Source organism: Typopeltis vanoorti, chromosome 3, assembly GCF_054136105.1.
Source record: "Typopeltis vanoorti isolate ZY-2024b chromosome 3, IOZ_Tvanoo_1.0, whole genome shotgun sequence".
NCBI classification, from domain to species: domain Eukaryota; kingdom Metazoa; phylum Arthropoda; class Arachnida; order Uropygi; family Thelyphonidae; genus Typopeltis; species Typopeltis vanoorti.
This window is the reverse complement of record NC_143551.1, coordinates 167317618-167336540: the sequence shown is the minus strand read 5'-3', so window position 1 is coordinate 167336540 and position 18923 is coordinate 167317618. Positions and strand designations below refer to the sequence as shown.

General features: G+C 36.1%; 1 protein-coding gene across 1 annotated transcript in view; it reads right to left on the bottom strand.

Annotated features, from left to right (window-relative positions):
* The window catches only part of LOC150108732 (disco-interacting protein 2-like), a 936780-nt gene that overhangs the window by 721020 nt on the left and 196837 nt on the right, over positions 1-18923 (bottom strand). The window contains exons 10-11 of the mRNA XM_090416186.1: positions 14624-14679; positions 205-262 (exon numbers count right to left, since the gene is read on the bottom strand). Coding sequence (XP_090272312.1) covers positions 205-262; positions 14624-14679 — 114 coding nt within the window. The remainder of the gene's footprint in view (positions 1-204; positions 263-14623; positions 14680-18923) is intronic.

The window sequence follows — 18923 nt, the reverse complement described above, 5'->3', positions numbered from 1 at the left end:
TGTTAGTAGCTCATGTTCTGAGATGCATTTTTGTGCTCAAGGAGAAGGGTTTGAAATCAAGCAAAATATCAGAAGCTTAATAAATTAACAAATTTATTTCATTATTATGTAGTATTGTGACTCAGTACTGTAAAAAAAAAAAAGATGACTGCAAAAAAAGTTAAGGCAATGTATACCAGAACAAAGAATATGAAAGTATCTTACCCTCTAGATCAGTTTCATCATCTAAATAAAATTCTGGTAATGGTCTTCTTTTTGGCCTCTTGAAAAGAGAAAAAAATTTCAAGTATTTAAATAAAGATAAATAAAAAATGGGACGAATTTCCATCTTGAATATTTCTTCTTTAAAATAAGACTTTCTTGAAGAAAAAATATAAAATATGCCCAAACAACTTGATATTCATTTTGATATCCATATTTAATAAAATTTTAATCACTTAGCTAATAAAATTCCACTTTTAAATCACACTACAGTTACAAGTGTTATTACTACCCTATATTTCCAGAGTACAGTTTATTTTTGGACTGCTTGCATATTATGATATACTAGAAATCGCATTATATTCGACAAGAAATTATAATATTTTTTTCTTCTATATTTTTCCATATTCATCCACAGCTTCTAGATTGCACAAGCATACAAAAATTTGTGCATGAATATCTTTTAGACTAAATTACTGGGACATAGCACATATGTTCACATCTAGTTTCTTGTTTCCTGCAATATACATTCCCTTCACAAATGATGTATAATGCTATACATTATTATGGTCTCTTACCACAGACGTTTAGCTCTTTGAGATCTCATTAGTGGAAGCTGGACCCATGGAGATAAGTGTTATCTCAGAGCCAGAAGGCAAATTTCTTATATATGTATAATAAACTAATATATTATTATTACTTTTTTTTTGTCACTCTCACCACACATGAGAAGCAGAAGTACAGGTAACCCTCATATAACGTGGTACTTATACGACACGGTTTTGATAAACACACGGTCCACAAATTGTAGTAACCCTTTATCTTTTCATATGTTTTTTTACTGTGCGACTTGAAAACCAAATTTTATCTTCATCAAATTTGTGTCTGCCTGTAACACGCAATTTGAGATCTCATTAGTGGAAGCTGGACCCATGGAGATAAGTGTTATCTCAGAGCCAGAAGGCAAATTTCTTATATATGCATAATAAACTAATATATCAGTGTATTATTATTACTTTTTTTTTTTTGTCGCTCTCACCACACATGAGAAGCAGAAGTACAGGTAACCCTCATATAACGTGGTACTTATACAACACGGTTTTGATAAAAACACAGTCCACAAATTGTAGTAACCCTTTATCTTTTCATATGTTTTTTTACCGTGCGACTTGAAAACCAAATTTTATCTTCATCAAATTTGTGTCTGCCTGTAACACGCAATTTGAGATCTCATTAGTGGAAGCTGGACCCATGGAGATAAGTGTTATCTCAGAGCCAGAAGGCAAATTTCTTATATATGCATAATAAACTAATATATCAGTGTATTATTATTACTTTTTTTTTTTGTCGCTCTCACCACACATGAGAAGCAGAAGTACAGGTAACCCTCATATAACGTGGTACTTATACAACACGGTTTTGATAAAAACACAGTCCACAAATTGTAGTAACCCTTTATCTTTTCATATGTTTTTTTACCGTGCGACTTGAAAACCAAATTTTATCTTCATCAAATTTGTGTTTACCCATACCACACATGTAGTTATAAGTAGTGAATTTATATTAGGGAAAATACCCTTTAGCATGCATGTAAGTCAATTGTTTACCATATAAAATGTATATTGTTGAAAATTGTCTTCGTTTTCTGCCAGGAAAGCGCATTAAAAATCATGTGCTAATCTCAAGCTGAGCACTTTATTTTCTGGTGAGTTATATACATAATTAATATGTAATGCTCTTTTTTAATGTAAAATAATTATTTTAATAGTAATGGCTATTAAAACTGAAACGAAAGGGAAAACCAACATTGAAAAGAAAATTCATTTCTCTCAAAGAAAAAATTAAAATCATGGATCGGTTGAAAATTGGAGGAAAACCAGGAGTTGTTACAAGGACTTTGAATTTAAATGAATCAACAATTCGAACAATCAAACAAAATGAACATAAAATCTGAGAAAGTGTTTATTGCTGTGTTAATGATAAGTGCAAAGCGCGTTGCTCGTATATGCAATATTCTAATGGGAAAAATGGAGAGTTAACTAATGATTTGGATAGAAGATTGAATTCAAAAGAAAATTCCTTTGGATGGAAATCTTATTAAACAAAAAACCCTCAAAATTTATGAATATTTATAGTGCAGACCAGGTGTTCAATGCGGATGAATCCGGGTTATGTTGGAAAAGAAATGCCAAAACGCACCTATACTTTGAAAAAATGAAAATTCAGCTCCTGGATTCAAAGTTTTCAAAGATAGAATTACTTTACTGGTTTTTAGTAATGCACAAGGTGATTACATAACAAAACCAATGTTTATTAACCGATCCTCAAATCTTCGTGCTATGAAAGATTAAAATATGCACTTTATTTTGCCTAAAACATTTATGCATTATGTGCAATGAAGTTTATGTGCAATTTGTAATTTTTATACTATGTATTTGTTTCATAGTTTTATATGTCTCTTAACTTACATGAACCTGAATTACGTGAATCACGTAAATAAAATTTTTTTTTTGTTGTTGGATATGTCGTTGTTTATATAATTTAAAAAAAATACGATTTTGAAACATAACCTTACTTTTTCTATGTGATCTGAGTCTCCCATAACAGGATTTATATAACGCGGCATTTCTGTGGAACCTAATATCTGCGTTATACGAGTTACCTGTACCTATAGCAAATAAATGCCATGTGTGGGCAAATGTATTATTATTATACACTCCATAATGCAACAGATTATATCACTAGGTTGGGAAAGTATATTACACTTGACAAGAAATTTGTTCTCAATGAACTATTCTAAGAAAACTGTTGATAGGATTTTATTTTTGAACCCTTCTGCTTCAGAACAAAGAATATGAAAGTATCTTACCCTCTAGATCAGTTTCATCTCTAACTAAAATTCTAGTAATGGTCTTCTTTTTGGCCTCTTGAAAAGATAAAAAAAATTTCAAGTATTTAAATAAAGAGAATAAATCAAAAATGGAACATATTTCCATTTTTGAAATACGTTAAAATAACCAGAATATCCAATACAGAAACTCCTTCACAATACCATACATTGGAAGTTTCTTCTTAGGTGGCATCTTCATACTGAAAGTTCGCAATTATGGATTTTCACATCACTCTATTCCCTTGTTCTTATTCCCTCTATCTTTCTTTCTAAAATTACTTTACTCAAGTCTCCGGCTGACCCTCTCGTTATATGTCCAGCCATTCTCATCTTCCTATTCATGATGTCTCTGACTAGTTGGTTGTTCATGTTCATTATTTGCAGCACCTCTAGATTTGTTATTTTCTCTCTCCATGAGATCTTTAGGGCTCTTCTATAGCATCACAAAACAAATGCATGTATTCTTCTTCTCATTATCCAATATCCAGTTTTCACATCCATAATTTAAGACTGACCACATGTGTTTTGATTATTCTTAGTTTTGTTTTGTTTTTTTTGCTGTCAATATCATTTCTGAGGATGTATCCATTATTCCAGAAGGCTGTTTTTGCCTTTTGGATTCTGGTTTGTATTTCTTCTTTCCTTTTCCCAGTCTCTGTGAATATACATCCGAGGAAATTGTATGCTTCCACTTGTTGTATGTTATGACGATACTATTAAAATAGCATCTCTTTTCAAAGATCACAACATCAGATAACTTTTAAACCAACTCAAACTGTTAGTAACCTCCTGAGGTCTCCTAAAGATAACACACCTTTCTACAAATATCCTGGAATATGAAGAATCCCATGCTCATGTGATTTGGCCTGCATAGGACAGACAAGCCATGGATTTGAGGTGAGAAAAAAGGAATATTGCCAATGTGGACCATAAAAGAAAAGATAGATCTGGTTTAGCCAGCCATGCAGTTGATTGGAGCCTTTCAAACATGCTTATTTAGAAGACAACTTTTATCCAATATCATTTCTATACTATTTTTACTATAGACTTCTTTACTATAGACAACTTTTACTATAGACTTCTGAAGGAATATGTTGCAATTATCCATTCACACAGGTCACTGAATAAAAATAAGGGTAGCAAGTTTACAGTAGGGTTTAAAAGCTGTATGGAGGTTGTACTCTTTTACCTCCATACAGCATTTAAGCCCTACTGTAAACTTGCTACCCTTATCTGTTCCACCAAAGATCAGCTCCCTCCTCTCTCTCTCTCAGTGCCTGGAGTATATAGAGTACCTTATGCCTGTAAACTGGCTTACTTCGGACAGACAGGCAGATCAGCAACCATCCGGTTAGAAGAACACAAGTCATACATCAGCAATCAAGATTATGATCAATCTGGCCTTGCAGACCATGTTTTGGATACAACCCACAGGATCTCCTGGAAAAAAACCACCATGCTCCACCATAGTAAATTCAAAAAAGAAAGACTATTCTTTGAATCTGAATCTGCACTCAGGAATCAACCAAATTTAAACGAATACGGCTGCATTAAACTTCCCAAAATTTGGGAAACATTAATTATCAGAGATCCCTCTTTACATCCTAGACCACCTGCAAATGCCCATCGAGGGCACACCACCTAGATAGGACTTTAGTTTCACTCACTATTGTATTATATTTGTATGTGTATTGTTACAAAAAGTTTTTTTGTAATCCCTGAAGATGTCTCTGTGATGGAGACAAAATATTGGAAGTATTAAAATTGGTTTTAATCCTTTCTCAGTGCTGATAATATTCCATTAAACCTCCAACATGAATTCTTCACAGCACTTAAGCCTCAACACACGGAAACACTCCATGGACAAAGTGCATCGTGCCATGTAATGAGTCACGTGTTTGCAGCTATTATAAATTGGAAGAATATGATGCTCCTCAGTCAGTGGAACTGTATTTGGGTGAAATGGCTACAAAAAGGGAAATGACAGAGTTTGAAAGAAGTGTTGTGATAGGATGCCATGTTGTAGGCCTATCTGGTTGGCCAATTGTTGACAAATTGGACCCATCCCAGCTCAACAATCAGTGACACCATACTGAGATGAGATAGAAGTGCAGAGAGTCAACTGCAAGTGCTACGAGCAGTGGACAACTCAGTACACTCACTAAATGTGACTGTAGAATGCTACAAAAGATTATATAAAAACTGCCATTCATCAGTCAACACGTTGAATGCGGAGCTTTCGGTGGTGATTGGAATGCAAATCTGCACAAAAACATTCAGAACCAAGGCTCACAAGATAGGTTTTCATGGTAGGATTGCAAATTACCCAAACCAACATGCAACATCACCATCAGTGGTGCAAAGAGCATCTACAGTGGGATGTGGAAGCTTGGAAATCTGTGTTATTTAGTGATGAATCACACTACACCCTCTGCAAGCAAATGGATGGTGAACATCTTTTATCAGCGTTCATAACCCTCAACTATGAAATTCAGAAGTGCCGGTGTGATGGTATGTTCCTGTTTTTCCTGGTTTGGCCTTGGACCTCTGTTTGTGGTGCCACAAACAGTGAACTGAGAGATATCTGAATATTCTGGACAATACAATGCTTGTGGCATTTCTACAGAACTGACCATTGTCTCTTATAGCAAGACAATGCACCATGTCATAAGGCTATCGCTTTTTATTGGTTTGTGGACATGAACAAAACCACACTTGACTGGCCTCCACAGAGTCCTGTTCTCAACTCAACTGAACATCTATGGGATGAACTGGAGTGTTGGTTTAGGTCAAGGGACATCTGTCCCACAACAGTCCAGGATCTCATTACATGCATACAGGAAGAATAGTCCAAAATTCCCCACTGATCACTATCATACACTTGTGGAAAGTATGCCTGTAGGATTGCTGCAGTCATCGCAACAAAAGGAGGTCCTGCATCTTATTAAGGTGAGCACTATGACTGTTTGTTCCTCACACTATGGTGTTCATTGACTTCTTTTTTGTAGGTGACAAAAAATTATATAGAAAACCTCCATGTACCTATGAGGTTTTTCTTCTAGTTTTTTTTTTTTTTTTTAATACAATAAGAAGTTTATAGCAGTGTGATACAACAATAGTCAATCATATATAGTAAAAGCAGCTTATAGCTGTGGTGTCTCAGTTAGGACTCTCAATAAATCACTGTGTAAACCACTGCTGACATGTTGACTTTTTCACATGAAGCAACATTCCATAAAAGTGGGAATGTCAACCGTCACAATTGCTGCATTTAGGGGTACAGAGAAGCCGCCTCAGGAAATGTGGCAACACAAAAGAGACTCACCAAAAGTTAATGTGTGGTGTGCAGTTAGGAAGTGTTACATTACTGGACCATTCTTTTCAATGAGCCCACCATCAGGAGTGAATATTATTTAGTAATGCTTCAGAATTTTTTTTATTCCTGAATTAAAAGGATTAAATCTTATGAATAAAACTATTTTTTTCCAACAGGATGGGGCACCATGTCACTATGCGACAGAGATACAAAAGTTACTGGATGACACTTTCGCAGAGAAATCTTTCCTTATCTGGTCTCTCCACCTTTTCCATGGTATTCCTCTTGAAAATTTCTCCTCAGTTTTCATTTCATCTATTCTTCTTGGTTTTCTTTCTGAATTCATTTTCATTATATGCCAAACCACTTCAAGCAGATTTTCACAAACATTTCTTCAACACTTCATCCTAAAACATTCCTATGTTCATATTTCTTATTTTATCTTTCCTTATTTTTGCCAATATTTTCCTCAAACGTTAGTTTCTATTGTTTGTATTCTACTTATGACTCTCTCTCTCTCTCTCTTTTTTCTAATCTCCATATCCATGCTACATAAGACAAAATGGGTAAAAAAGTAACTTCTGTTAATCAAAAGCTTACACTTCAGCGAGATGTCAGTATTCCAAAGTTCTCTTTGTTTTAGGAAATGACAGCGTAAACTATATTATTAATTATAAAAACTTTAATTAATAACTACCTATATTTTGGAAATGTTACATTTCTATCTTCAGGGATCACAAAACAATGATATGCGCATGCAGGCACTAACACTAAGCAAATGAGGCTGAAGAAAGGCAACAAAGTCAGTCCTAGAGTCCTAAAGGTGCCCAGCAGGCTAAATTGGGTTGTCTTGACCATTGGGCTGATGTTCTTAGAAGGCAAGCTTCCTAAATTTGGGAAGTTTTTCAGAGCTGAGGCTGATTCAGGGAATAATCTTTCATACCTGTACTTGCTGCAGTGTAATAAAGTGGCCTTCTTCCAGCATATTCTGTGATGGGTGTCCAATGCATGATCAGTAAGTGTTGAGTGGCCGTATTGGTGAAACAAAATGTAGTCCTTGTGTTTGGATATCCTGATATTGGCCGTCCTGCCCGTTTGGCCATAGTAAGATCTGGTAGCAGGTCCTACTATGGCCAAACGTGGAGCAGATAAGAGATGCCAATTTCTTATGTGGTTTGTAACTAGTTGTGAAGTCATATTTTTTTAGAATTTTTGTTAGTTTTTCAGATGTACCCCAGATATAAGGAATGGTGATAGATCTAGAGTAATCTCTATTATGAAGGGGGGGGGGGGGCTGTGGTTAACTGGTTTTAATATTTTTTAGATTTTTTAGGGTTGCAGCCATTGGCTAAAAAAAAGGTGTTACGGATATTTTAAGGATATGGTTGAGTTCAGTAGTTAGGACAGTGTTATCTGAACTGATAAATTTTGCCATGCTATACGGAGTTTTTATAATCCCATATTGTTGGTAGGGGGAAGGGGGAATGCTGGTGAATGTATCTGCCTGTATGTGTAGGTTTTCTGTAAACAAAGAGCTGATGATCCATCAGGCTGGTGTGTAATCAGTGTCTAGGAAAGGGAGACTGCTGTTGTTTTCCTTTTCTAAGGTAATAAACTAGATCCTGGGGTGTTGATTGTTTAAGTACACTGAGAAATTGTGCAGTGTATCCAGGTCATGCAGCCAAATAGCGAACACATCATCCACGTAGCATAGCCAAACAGTGGGTTTATGTGGGGCAGAGTTTAAGGCTTTTTCTTCAAAGGTCTCCATAAAGAAGTTGGCAGGGGCGGAGAGAGAGTGGAGAACTCATGGGTGTCCCCCGCCCCCAGCTGTTTGTAGAATTTTCTTTGCCAAACAAAATAGCCTGAGTTCATGGTGAACTAAAATAGGGCTGAGATATCGGGAAGAAATTTGGCTTGGATGAGGTCTAAGGTATCGTATCTTTGAGTAGGACATTGGTGAATAAGGAAGAGTCATCAAAACTGACTATTATGTCAGTGTGTTGGAGTAGGTTTTTTATACTGGCTTTAAAGTGCTGAGTTTTTTTTATGAGTGAAGGTGTGTTGCCAGTATATTGTGTAAGCACTCTGGTAAATGTTTAACTAATTTGTATGTGGGGAAATCAATGCCATCCACAATGGGATGTAATGGTACATTCTGCTTATGGATTTTTTGACAGTCAATATATTGGGAAGGGGGGGGACCCTAGAGTTAAAAGATTTTAGTCTGATAGTCACTTCCACAGGGCAAGAAGTAACCTTCTTAAGGAGCCTATGGAGTGTTCTGATTTGGTAGCTGGGTAGGTCTAAAAGTAAAGATGCAAGCTTACCTGTGTAATCTGTTTCATTTCCCTTATCCATTTTAGTAATTATTTTAAAAAATTAGAAGTATGTCTAACCAATGTACAAGTCTGTCTACAAAAAAAAAAAGTTCTCTTTGTATTTGCACACTGAGCCTAATACCATTAACTTGTACATTTTCTCTATGATTTAAAATCATTCTCACATTTCTATTATTAATGTCACCCATAGTTCTATTTACACTATACCATTTTTCTTCTGTAGCTGTTATTCCGCGTGTACCCAAATCAAATCGGCACATCATCTGAAAATAAGTTATTTCTGCTTTATGGTCGTTAAGTGTATTTAAGACATTATTCATCACCAAAATGAAAAGCAATGGAGATAAAACACTGCCTTGTTGTAGTGGTTTTTTTTTTTTTTTTTTTTTTTTTTTTTTTTTTTTATGTTGAACCCATACATGAGAGGTTGGTTGATTAACCTATATTACATTAGTACTGTGTACGGGTGGTGGGTTGGGAAAGAAAGTACTTGTTCACATTTGATTTAAAATGTCGGTTTATTGTATTCCTTTGGAAATGCATGATGGGGAAGACTGTTCCATAGTACAGCAGCAGTTGTAGGGATGAAGGAGGAGGAGAAGAAACTTGTTCTGTGGGTTTCAATGTGCACTGTGAAGGGATGTTGAACAGCAGCTTCACGTGTTCCAATGAACTTAGTACTAAGTGGGGGAATTATTCATGCTATTTCAGATGAGCATTTGCCATGGAAATATTTGTAGAATATGCATATCGCAGAGACTGATCGTCTGTGCAAAAGTGGAGCAAGTGAGTTGGTTAGAGATGGGTCATTAATAAGTCTGATTGCGCTCCTCTGTATTGAGTCAAGCATTTTGTGGAAGCTTTTGGGAACACCACTCCATATGTGAGAACAGTATTCAATGGTTGGGGGGATTTGTGATTTGTATAAGGTTAACAGCTGTTCAGCAGTGAGGTAACGTCTTGAGCAAAAGAGAAATCCTAGTTTTTTTAGAAGCTGAGGATGCAATGGTCGTGATGTGTTTATGCCAGGAGAGGCTTGATGTCAGGGTAATTCCAAGAAAAGAAATCTCAAACTGTCTGGAAATTTGGGTGTTGTCAAAAATAATACTGGCAGAAGATGGTTCTTTTCTTTTTTTTTTATGAGAAATGGTTTTCATGACAGCACTGGATTTTATTAGCATTGAAATTGAATAGGTTATCTGAACCCCATTGGAGGATGGCTTCGAGATCAGGATTGAGGGATGTGGTGGTTGATGTTCTGTAGGTTGAGGTGAGTTGTATGGAGTAAGGTTTATCAAATGAAAGGTAGGAGTGCAATGTGCTGTCATCTGCAAAACTGTTTATTGAGTTGGAGGTCAACTGAATTAGGCCATTGATATGACCTAAGAGGGGTGGTGAGAGGACAGAACCTTGTGGAACCCTGGCATATGTTGAATGGTGAGAGGTTAAGGAACCATCCACCACCACACATAGTGTGCATCCAGACAGAAAGCTGGCAATCCAATTACAGAGGTCTTGATAGACCAAATGATGCAGCTTGCTTAGTAGGCCCTTGTGCCAGACCCGGTCAAACCCCTTGGAGAATCTCAAGTGAATATCAAGTGCAACCACTTGAAATTCACTAAACTTCTCCATCGCATTTGTCCAGAGATGGGTGATGTGAGCAGATCTCCTGTTGATCGGCAGCGACGGAATCCATACTAGATGTAGAAGTTTGGAATTGATGATTTTTTTCCATTACTTTAGACAGGATTGTGGTAAGCGAGATGGGGACAATAGTTACATGGCAGTGGCTTGTTGCCCTTCTTGGAAACGGGTTGAATATAGGCCAATTTCCAGGCTGTGGGATAGATACCAGTGGAGTAAGACAGTGTATATAGGCGACATACGACAAGAGTCAGTACTGGTGCACAAACCTTCAGGACAATTGGAGGAATGCCATCATTGCCAGGAGACTTTTTTGTGTCTACTTTGGACAGTATTTTACTGATCTCTTTCTGGCAAAAGGATATAGTGGGCATTGTATGTTGGGCATCTGGAAAAGTTGGGGGGACATTTGCCATTGTCAATTATGCATGCATTGGAAGCAATGTGTAAGGATAGGAGATTGGCCTTTTCTGTAGGTGATGATGATGCAATAGAATCATCTCGGTATGATAGGGGTTGGAAATAGTGTTGGGCAGAACTTACGACTGATTGCTTTGGTAAGAGACCAAAATACTCAGCTGCCATTTGGACAGGCTGTTAATTTCCTGCTTAGTGCTCTTTTGAACTCTGTTTTGGAAGCATTGATTGTTTTTTTTGCATTTTTTTCAGGCTTGGGTATAAGCTCTAAAGGAGGATGAGGTTCTTGATTTGAGCCAGCTATGGTATGTTTGGTTTTTCGTTTGAACAACCTTGACGCATCTTTTGGAAAACCAGGGTTTAGTTAGGGAATGGCAGGTCAGAGTGCTATGGGGAATGTATGCTTCCATGCCAGTGAGGATTACTTTAGTTATAAGTTTGGTGCATGTGTTTGAGTTGGAAGGTCAGAAGCAATAGTCCAACCATGGGAATGAGGCATAGAAGTTGTGGAGGCTGTCCCACTTGGCACTTTTATAATGTCAGATTACTCTTGTATGGGAGTGGCTGTGTAAGTATTGTTGTATGGGGGGGGAGGGGGATAAGAGCACTAGGTTGCAGTCAGAATTGCATAGGGGCCCTGTACATTCACTGTGTATTTGGAAAGGTCATTGATCAGGAAGAGATCTACAGTATTTGGAGAGTGGCTCGAGTTATCGGGTATTCTGGTGGCATCTGAACAATTTGTGTGTAAGGTCATTAGTGATGGCAATTGTTTCAGCATCTCTGCCTGCAAGATCTGTACAGCTGGAGGAGGAAAGCCAGTTGGTGTTGTGGACATTAAAATCTCCTAGGAGGATGACTTCGCTGTTGGGAAAGTGGGACTGGAGAAACTTAGGAGAGGAAATGAAAGAGTTCAGAGTGGTTGGTTGCATTAGGGGAACAATAGAGACAGCATATAAATTTGACAGAGTTGGGAAGGGATATTTTCATCCAAAGAAGGTCAAAGTTGGGCAATTCTAGGTTGGGTGTTCTCTAGCAAGGTATGTCGGAGCGGATGTATGCACAGATCTGATCTGATTCCACCCTTGGGTTGAAAGCAGTTAAATAGTGTGTAGTTTGGAAAATTGAGATGAATAATGCTGGGGGAAGGGGTTGAGATTTGAGTTTCTGCCAAAAAGAGTAGGTGGGGTTGTAGATTTAAGGTGGTAGTGGACACTATTAAGGTTGGAGTTTAGGCCATGGATGTTGGTGAAGTAGGTATGGAGAATTTTATGAGTCATACATTTGATTGCAAAGGTCTTGTACATTTCCTATGCAGTGCCTGTGTACTGGTGACTGCTATTGGCATCACTTGATTTTTGCACCAATTTAACTTGTCTGTAGTCAATGATCCAACTGTTATCAAAAGTTTTACATTTTATCTAAAATAATCTAAAATAAAGTTGTCTTTGAAGCTGGAGTCCTTGTTCCCTTTGAGCAAATGCTAAATCTGGTCAAGCATGTATGCGTGATTGGGGACAAGTGTCTTTGAACTTATTAGTTTTATTAGTTTTGATGTGCTTGTTGGCATGTTGCAAGTCACTTTTACTAGGCGTGGAAAGTTCATTCCGTCCTTTCTTTTGTTTATGGATCTGAAACAATGGCACCTGACGATATTTTTAGAATCAATGTTGCATTCTTCTGCTAATTTGATGATGTCTTCTTTTAGTGCTTTGCCGTTTTCCTTTGGAAAACGGCAAAGCACTAAAAAGGAAGCAAAGCACTTTGAAGGAAAGGAAGCAAAGCACTAAAAAACGGCAAAGCACTAAAAGTTCAAAAGGAAAACGGCTTTGCCGTTTTCCTTTTGAACTTTCCATTTGTTTTTGTTTTTGGCCTCCATCGAGTTGTGCACCATTGATGTGATTAGGTCACAGAGTTCACTTGCAGGGATGGGTGAACTTGCATTGTGACACTGATCACCAGTTGGTTCAAGCTTGGTTTCTAGTACTTGTATAAGGGGGACCAGAAAGTAATCAATTATTTTTAATAGGTCATTTTTAGTCGATTGTTTTTTCTTAAATAACACAAATTATTAAATTTGATTTTTATTTAAATATTAGCATTATTTTTTTTTTTATTTTAGATTATTTTAGATAAAATGTAAAACTTTAAAGTTGAAGAGCACCATTTACGTCATTGTATGCTGTTTTTGTTTCACCAAGGAGAGAATGCTACCGAGGCTACCAAAATCATTTGCTCAACTTATGGAGACGTACTGAAGGTTAAAAAATGTCAGCGATGGTTTAGGAGATTTGCAGAAAAAAATTTTGATCTCTCTGATCGTCCTCGATCTGGAAGACCTCTTACTCTAGATGATGATGCTCTTAAGACTCTCGTTGAATCAGATCCAAAACAAACCATACAAGAATTAGCAGAGAAACTTAATTCATCATGGTGAACTGTCCAAGAGCACTTACATAAGAGTGGCAAGGTTCTTAAACAGGGTGTATGGGTACCACATGAACTGTCAGAAAACAATAAAGCACAGAGACAGGCGATTTGCAATTCATTGTTGACCAGACAACAAAATGACCCCTTTTTGGAATGAGTCATAACTGGTGACGAAAAATGGGTGCTGTATAAGAATAATAAATGCAAAAAAGCAGTGGCTTTCTCCAAATCAAACTCCAATTCCAACACCTAAAGGTGGACTTCATCCACAAAAGGTTCTGTTGTGCGTTTGGTGGGATATTCATGGAATTATTCATTATGCACTCATGGAACAAGGTAAGACTATCACAGCAGCCATCTACTGTGAACAATTAGAGCGACTACATTAAGTATTGTTAATCAAACGTCCTGCGCTTGTCAATCGAAAAGGGGTAATTTTGCAGGAAGAAAATGCAAACCACATTCTGCACGAATGACTCAAGAAAAAATTAGGCAGTTAGGACGGGAACTTCTACCACATTTTCCATATTCGTCGGATATTTCCCCTAGTGACTATCACTTATTCAGGTCCTTGGAACACAGCATAAGAAATAAAACCTTCCATTCGCAAGATGATGTCCAAAGGAGTTTGATATAATTTTTGCCTCCAAAGAAAAAACTTTTTTCAAAAAAGGAATTCTAAACTTAGTAGATCGTTGGAATAAGGTTATAATTAATGATGGCAATTATAGAATTGAATAATGTTAATTTGTTCTTTAATAAAATTTATATTAAAAATGTAGTTCAAAAAATTGATTACTTTCCGGTCCCCTTATATTTTGGAGGAAAGAGTTTCATTCATAGCATTGATGTGCTGTTCGAGGTTTTCAATTCATTTGCCTAAGTTCAGGAGTTGTTTTACAGATGGGAGGCAAAACGAACAGAAATAAGGCTGGTTAAGGTCGATATATATCTTGAGTGCCGATTCATCTATTTTTGTGCAGGAAGCATGTAACCAGTTGCAGCAGAACTCACACATTGTACCCTTTTTTTTTATCACGTATCAATTTTACAGCTGCGGCACTTTGTGGGTTTGTCGGCAATCGACAGCGCTATGCGGGCACTTGTACGTGGCTGATTTTTAGATCGAAATATAACTGTTTTAATGTCATTATTGTCATTACTGTGTCATTATTCTTATAAATATATTTTCTGATTTAACATTATAATAAGATTTAAAATCAGAAATTTAACATATCTGATTTTCAGCTTTATGTAAAGTTTCATTATCTCATGACTTCCAGTTAAATCACAAAATAAAAAGCTTTTTTTTTTAAAAAAAAAAATCTGAATTAAATTAAAAATGTGTTGCTTAGGTAATAGCTGAACTTAAGTACTTACCTTTAATGTGTTGAGCAACTGTTGGATCTTTGCTGAAACTTTCCATTTACCAGTTCCTAAATAATAACCATACAACATCAAATATTCATTCAAATCATTAAGAATCAAATTTAAAAATTCATTATTTAAATTTGATATTCAGTACAAAATTAACCAGACAATTTAACATTATTGATAATGTTTCATGTTTTTTTTTTTCTTAAAAACTGAGAACTACATCAAAATTTTAAAAAATCAGCCATTGGTAAAAACAGAAGTAGAAAGTAAAAACAAATATAATTAGTACAAATTTTCTTAGAAATGGAATGCTCAAAAACAATCACAAAAGAGCTACATTTCCTAACAATATTCTTATACAGCGACTCCATTCTCACAATAATTAAGTCTAGAGCTTATATATATATATATATAAATAAAATTTTGATCTGCCAATTTTGTCACTAAAAACAGTGAATAATGCCAAAATTAACGATCAACAAATTTTACTGAAGATCCTACATAACAAATTTCATTACATTCCAATAGACTGGAGTGGAATTCTTAATACTGTTCTGTCAAATTTTTCCTATAAAAATTTATTGATACCAAAGAAATTTAATGATTATTCACAACAAAATTACCAGCTGTATACCACAGAAAAAAAAAAAAAAATGAATAATAAGTTCAGCTCTGGATTAGTCCCAAGGGTGTAGAAAGAGGGGAAAATAGTTCCATTGCATAAAGGAAGCTCCAAGACTGATGTAGCAAATTACCAACAGATGGAATTCTGATCAGTAAACTGCAGCACATGGGGATGGATACAGGGTTGGTGAGATGGATAGGAGGATGATTGATGGAGTAGTTTATTCAGGAGTATAGCTCAAAAGAAGGCCTGTGACTAGTGACATGCCGCAAGGTTCTGTTCCTGGACTGCTACTGTTTCATTTGTTCATTAGTGATATAGGAAAAGATCTGAGAGGACCTGTTCAGTTATCTGCCAATGATGCAAAGTTAGGTAGAGCAATAGTTAATACATGATGTTAAAATTTTGCTGGATGATTTGGATAGATTGGCAGACTAGGAAGAGGAGAATGGATGTCAGTTTAATGTGGCAAAGTGTAAGGTTATGCATTTTGGGGTAAAAAGATTACCAGCTGTATACCACATTAGTGAACTGTACTCCAGGAAATTGAAGCCAGAGACTTGGGAGTGTTAGGGGATAAAGAGTTAAAGTTAGGGGGGAGGGACACATAGCAAAAGTGACTAAAGCAGCTCATCAGATTACTTGGTTACTGAAGAATGCTCTGACGAGCAGAGACAAGCACGTTATTGTTCCTATTTATCGAGCCTTGATAAGACCCCATCTTGACTACTGTGCCCAGATCTGGGTACCAGGGTTTCTTCTTGATGAGGAGGTAGAGAAGATCCAGAGGCAAGTGACCAAGATGGTAGCAGGTCTATGGAATGAATCTTACAAGAATAGATTGAAGATTCATGGGTTACAGAAACTGGTTGATAGGCAGAAAAGTGGTGATATAATTGAGACATACAAATTACTGAAGGGTTTTTACAAGATTAATTCAGGGGAAATTATTCAGAACAAGACTGGTGGTGGGAGAACTGAGGGCCATCCATGGAAACTGAGTAAGAGTATAGTTAATACTTGTTAGATCTGGGTGTTAGAACTAGGTTTTTTTGCTTGGAGAGAAGCAAATGAGTGGAATAGCTTGCCAGAGTATGTTGTGGGTGTCATGTTTTGCTTTGGACTCATTCACACTCATGGCACCCACAACATACTCTGGCAAGCTATTCCACTCATTTGCTTCTCTCCAAGCAAAAAAAACCTCACTATTCAGATACTGTGCAAATGCTGAATAGTTCTTGACATGATGTTTAGGGCCTCCTTGGAGTTGTCCATAATAATAATAATAATTTGCCTAATGGTAATAGAGGCATTGTCAATGGAAAAGATAATGTGGAAGACAAAGTTATTTGAATAAGAACACAGAACATCGTGTAAATATTACATTACTACAACTATGTCCTCTCGGACAAAGTCAAAGATAACTGGCTTTTTGTTGTAAATGCAGAATTAGTCTCCAAGATGTCTGGAAGTTTCCTGCAACCATACTTATTTAGATTAGGCATATTCTGCAAAGCATAAGCATGTGGTGGTGGACAGTAGATGCTGTTGGTGTAGATCAGTGTTTCTCAAAGTGTGGTATGCATGCCCCCAAGGATATGTGAAAGGTCTTCAAGGGGGTGCGTGGCAATTTTCAGCTATGCATCATTAATGCATGGAACCATTACTAAGAAAAAAATAATTAATTTAAACGTATATATTTCTTAATAAATGTATATATATTTTCCTCAATATATATAAATTATATTACGTATGAATTCTTGTACTTAAATTGCGAGTTACTATCGCCCTGACGTTCACGTCGTAGCGAGTTACTATTGCTCCGTAAACAACGTGCAGTAAACAACACACCTTCTGCAACAGCTACTATACTGCAGATGCACGAAAAACAATTAGTTTTGTAAGTGGAGGTTTCTGTGGTTTAGAAGTTCACATGGCATATTCTGGAAATTGGATCACTTTTTTTTTTTTTTTTTTTTTTTTAAACGAGCTATATAAAACACAATGAATTAATAAAAGACCGACAAGTTTCATAAGTCGTTTGACTTACATCTTCAGGGGTAAAAGGTAACAAAGTTTAAAACACAAAGAAAAGAGAAATTATTACTAATAGTTCATACTATACAGTTGTAGCCATCTGACTATTCATAAAATTAAAAATCAGAATGCTGAGTTTAAACAATGCTGGATGATGCCACGTTCTGTTGTTCACATTCATAATGTCCGAGGTCAGATTGAGGTATACTTTGTATTAAAGCTGACCAAACTTGGTGGAGAATTAATCCTTGATTTTTATTGCATTGTGTTGGTATTTTAAGCATGTTTGCAGCTTCTTTAAATTTCCTTATGTAACATTTTTTTCCTATGTACGACATGTTTATTTTCTGCCAGAGTACATTGTGGCCGGTGGAAGTGGTATGGAAAGCTAGAGCTGATTTGTGTTCTCTTCTGTTTTGCAGATCCATTTGGTGTTCGTTCATGCGAATTTCCCCAGATCTTCCTGCCTGTCCTACGTAGCGGATGCCGCAAGAATAATAAATTTTGTAAACACCTGGTTTTTTTTAAAGGATGATGAGGAGGTTTTGGGGGATGTAGAAATGTCGAAATTTTTTCCAGCAGAAATGCTACTTTGATGTTATATTTCTTAAGTAATTTAGCCATCTTGTCTGTAACATTTTTGATATATGGAAACATGATAGTGTTTTTGAAATCTTGTTTCTGAGAGATGCTTGTAGGTGTGTGGAGGATTTTTTTGATAGTCTTGGTTTCATAACCATTCTTTTGAAAGATCTGTATTAGATATTCTAATTCTTCATTTCTCTGTTTTTCTGTGCTGGAAATGTTATACGCTCTCTCCCTTAGGGTTTTTATTAGACCTATTTTTTGCGAACGGTGGTGGTGTGAGGCCACATTAAGAAATCTTTGTGTGTTGGTGGGTTTTCTATATATTGAGAAAGAAAGTTTATTATCCTTTTCATTGACTTCTAATAGAATGTCTAGAAAAGGCAGTTTCCTAAGTTCTTCTTGTTCTAAAGTAAATTTTATATTATTATGCAAATTATTTAGGTAATCTTTGAAAGCAATGAGATCATCTGTTGTTCCTGGTCATATGATGAATATATCGTCTACATAGCGTAGCCATATTTTTGGTTTTTTATGATAATTGTTTACAGCATTATTTTCAAAGTTTTCCATAAATAGGTTAGCTAAAGTTGGAGAGAGAGGGAAGAGCCCACAGCCAATCCTTCTTTTTTGTTCCCAAAATTTGTCTCGATACATGGAAAAAGTATTATTTGTACAATGTTTATAAAGATCTATGAGATCCAGAGGTCTTCCAGGAGATTCACAGTTTCATTTCTTGGAACATTTGTAAATAGGCTGATAACATCCAAACTTGTTAAGATGTCTGAAGGTCCAATATAAATATCTTTTACTTTTTCAATAAAATGTGTACTGTTCTTGATGAAAGAAGATGTTTTTCCTGTATGAGGTAAAATCATATGTTGTTGAGATGTTTTGCTAAATTAGAGGTCGGAGAGTCTCTACCATCTACTATTGGTCTTAAGGGAATACTTATCTTATGAATTTTTGGTACACCATAAATTCTTGGGACTAATGGGTATTTTGAATGTAGAGTTCTTTTGAGTTCTTCAGTCCAATTAGGTATCTTTTTGATTA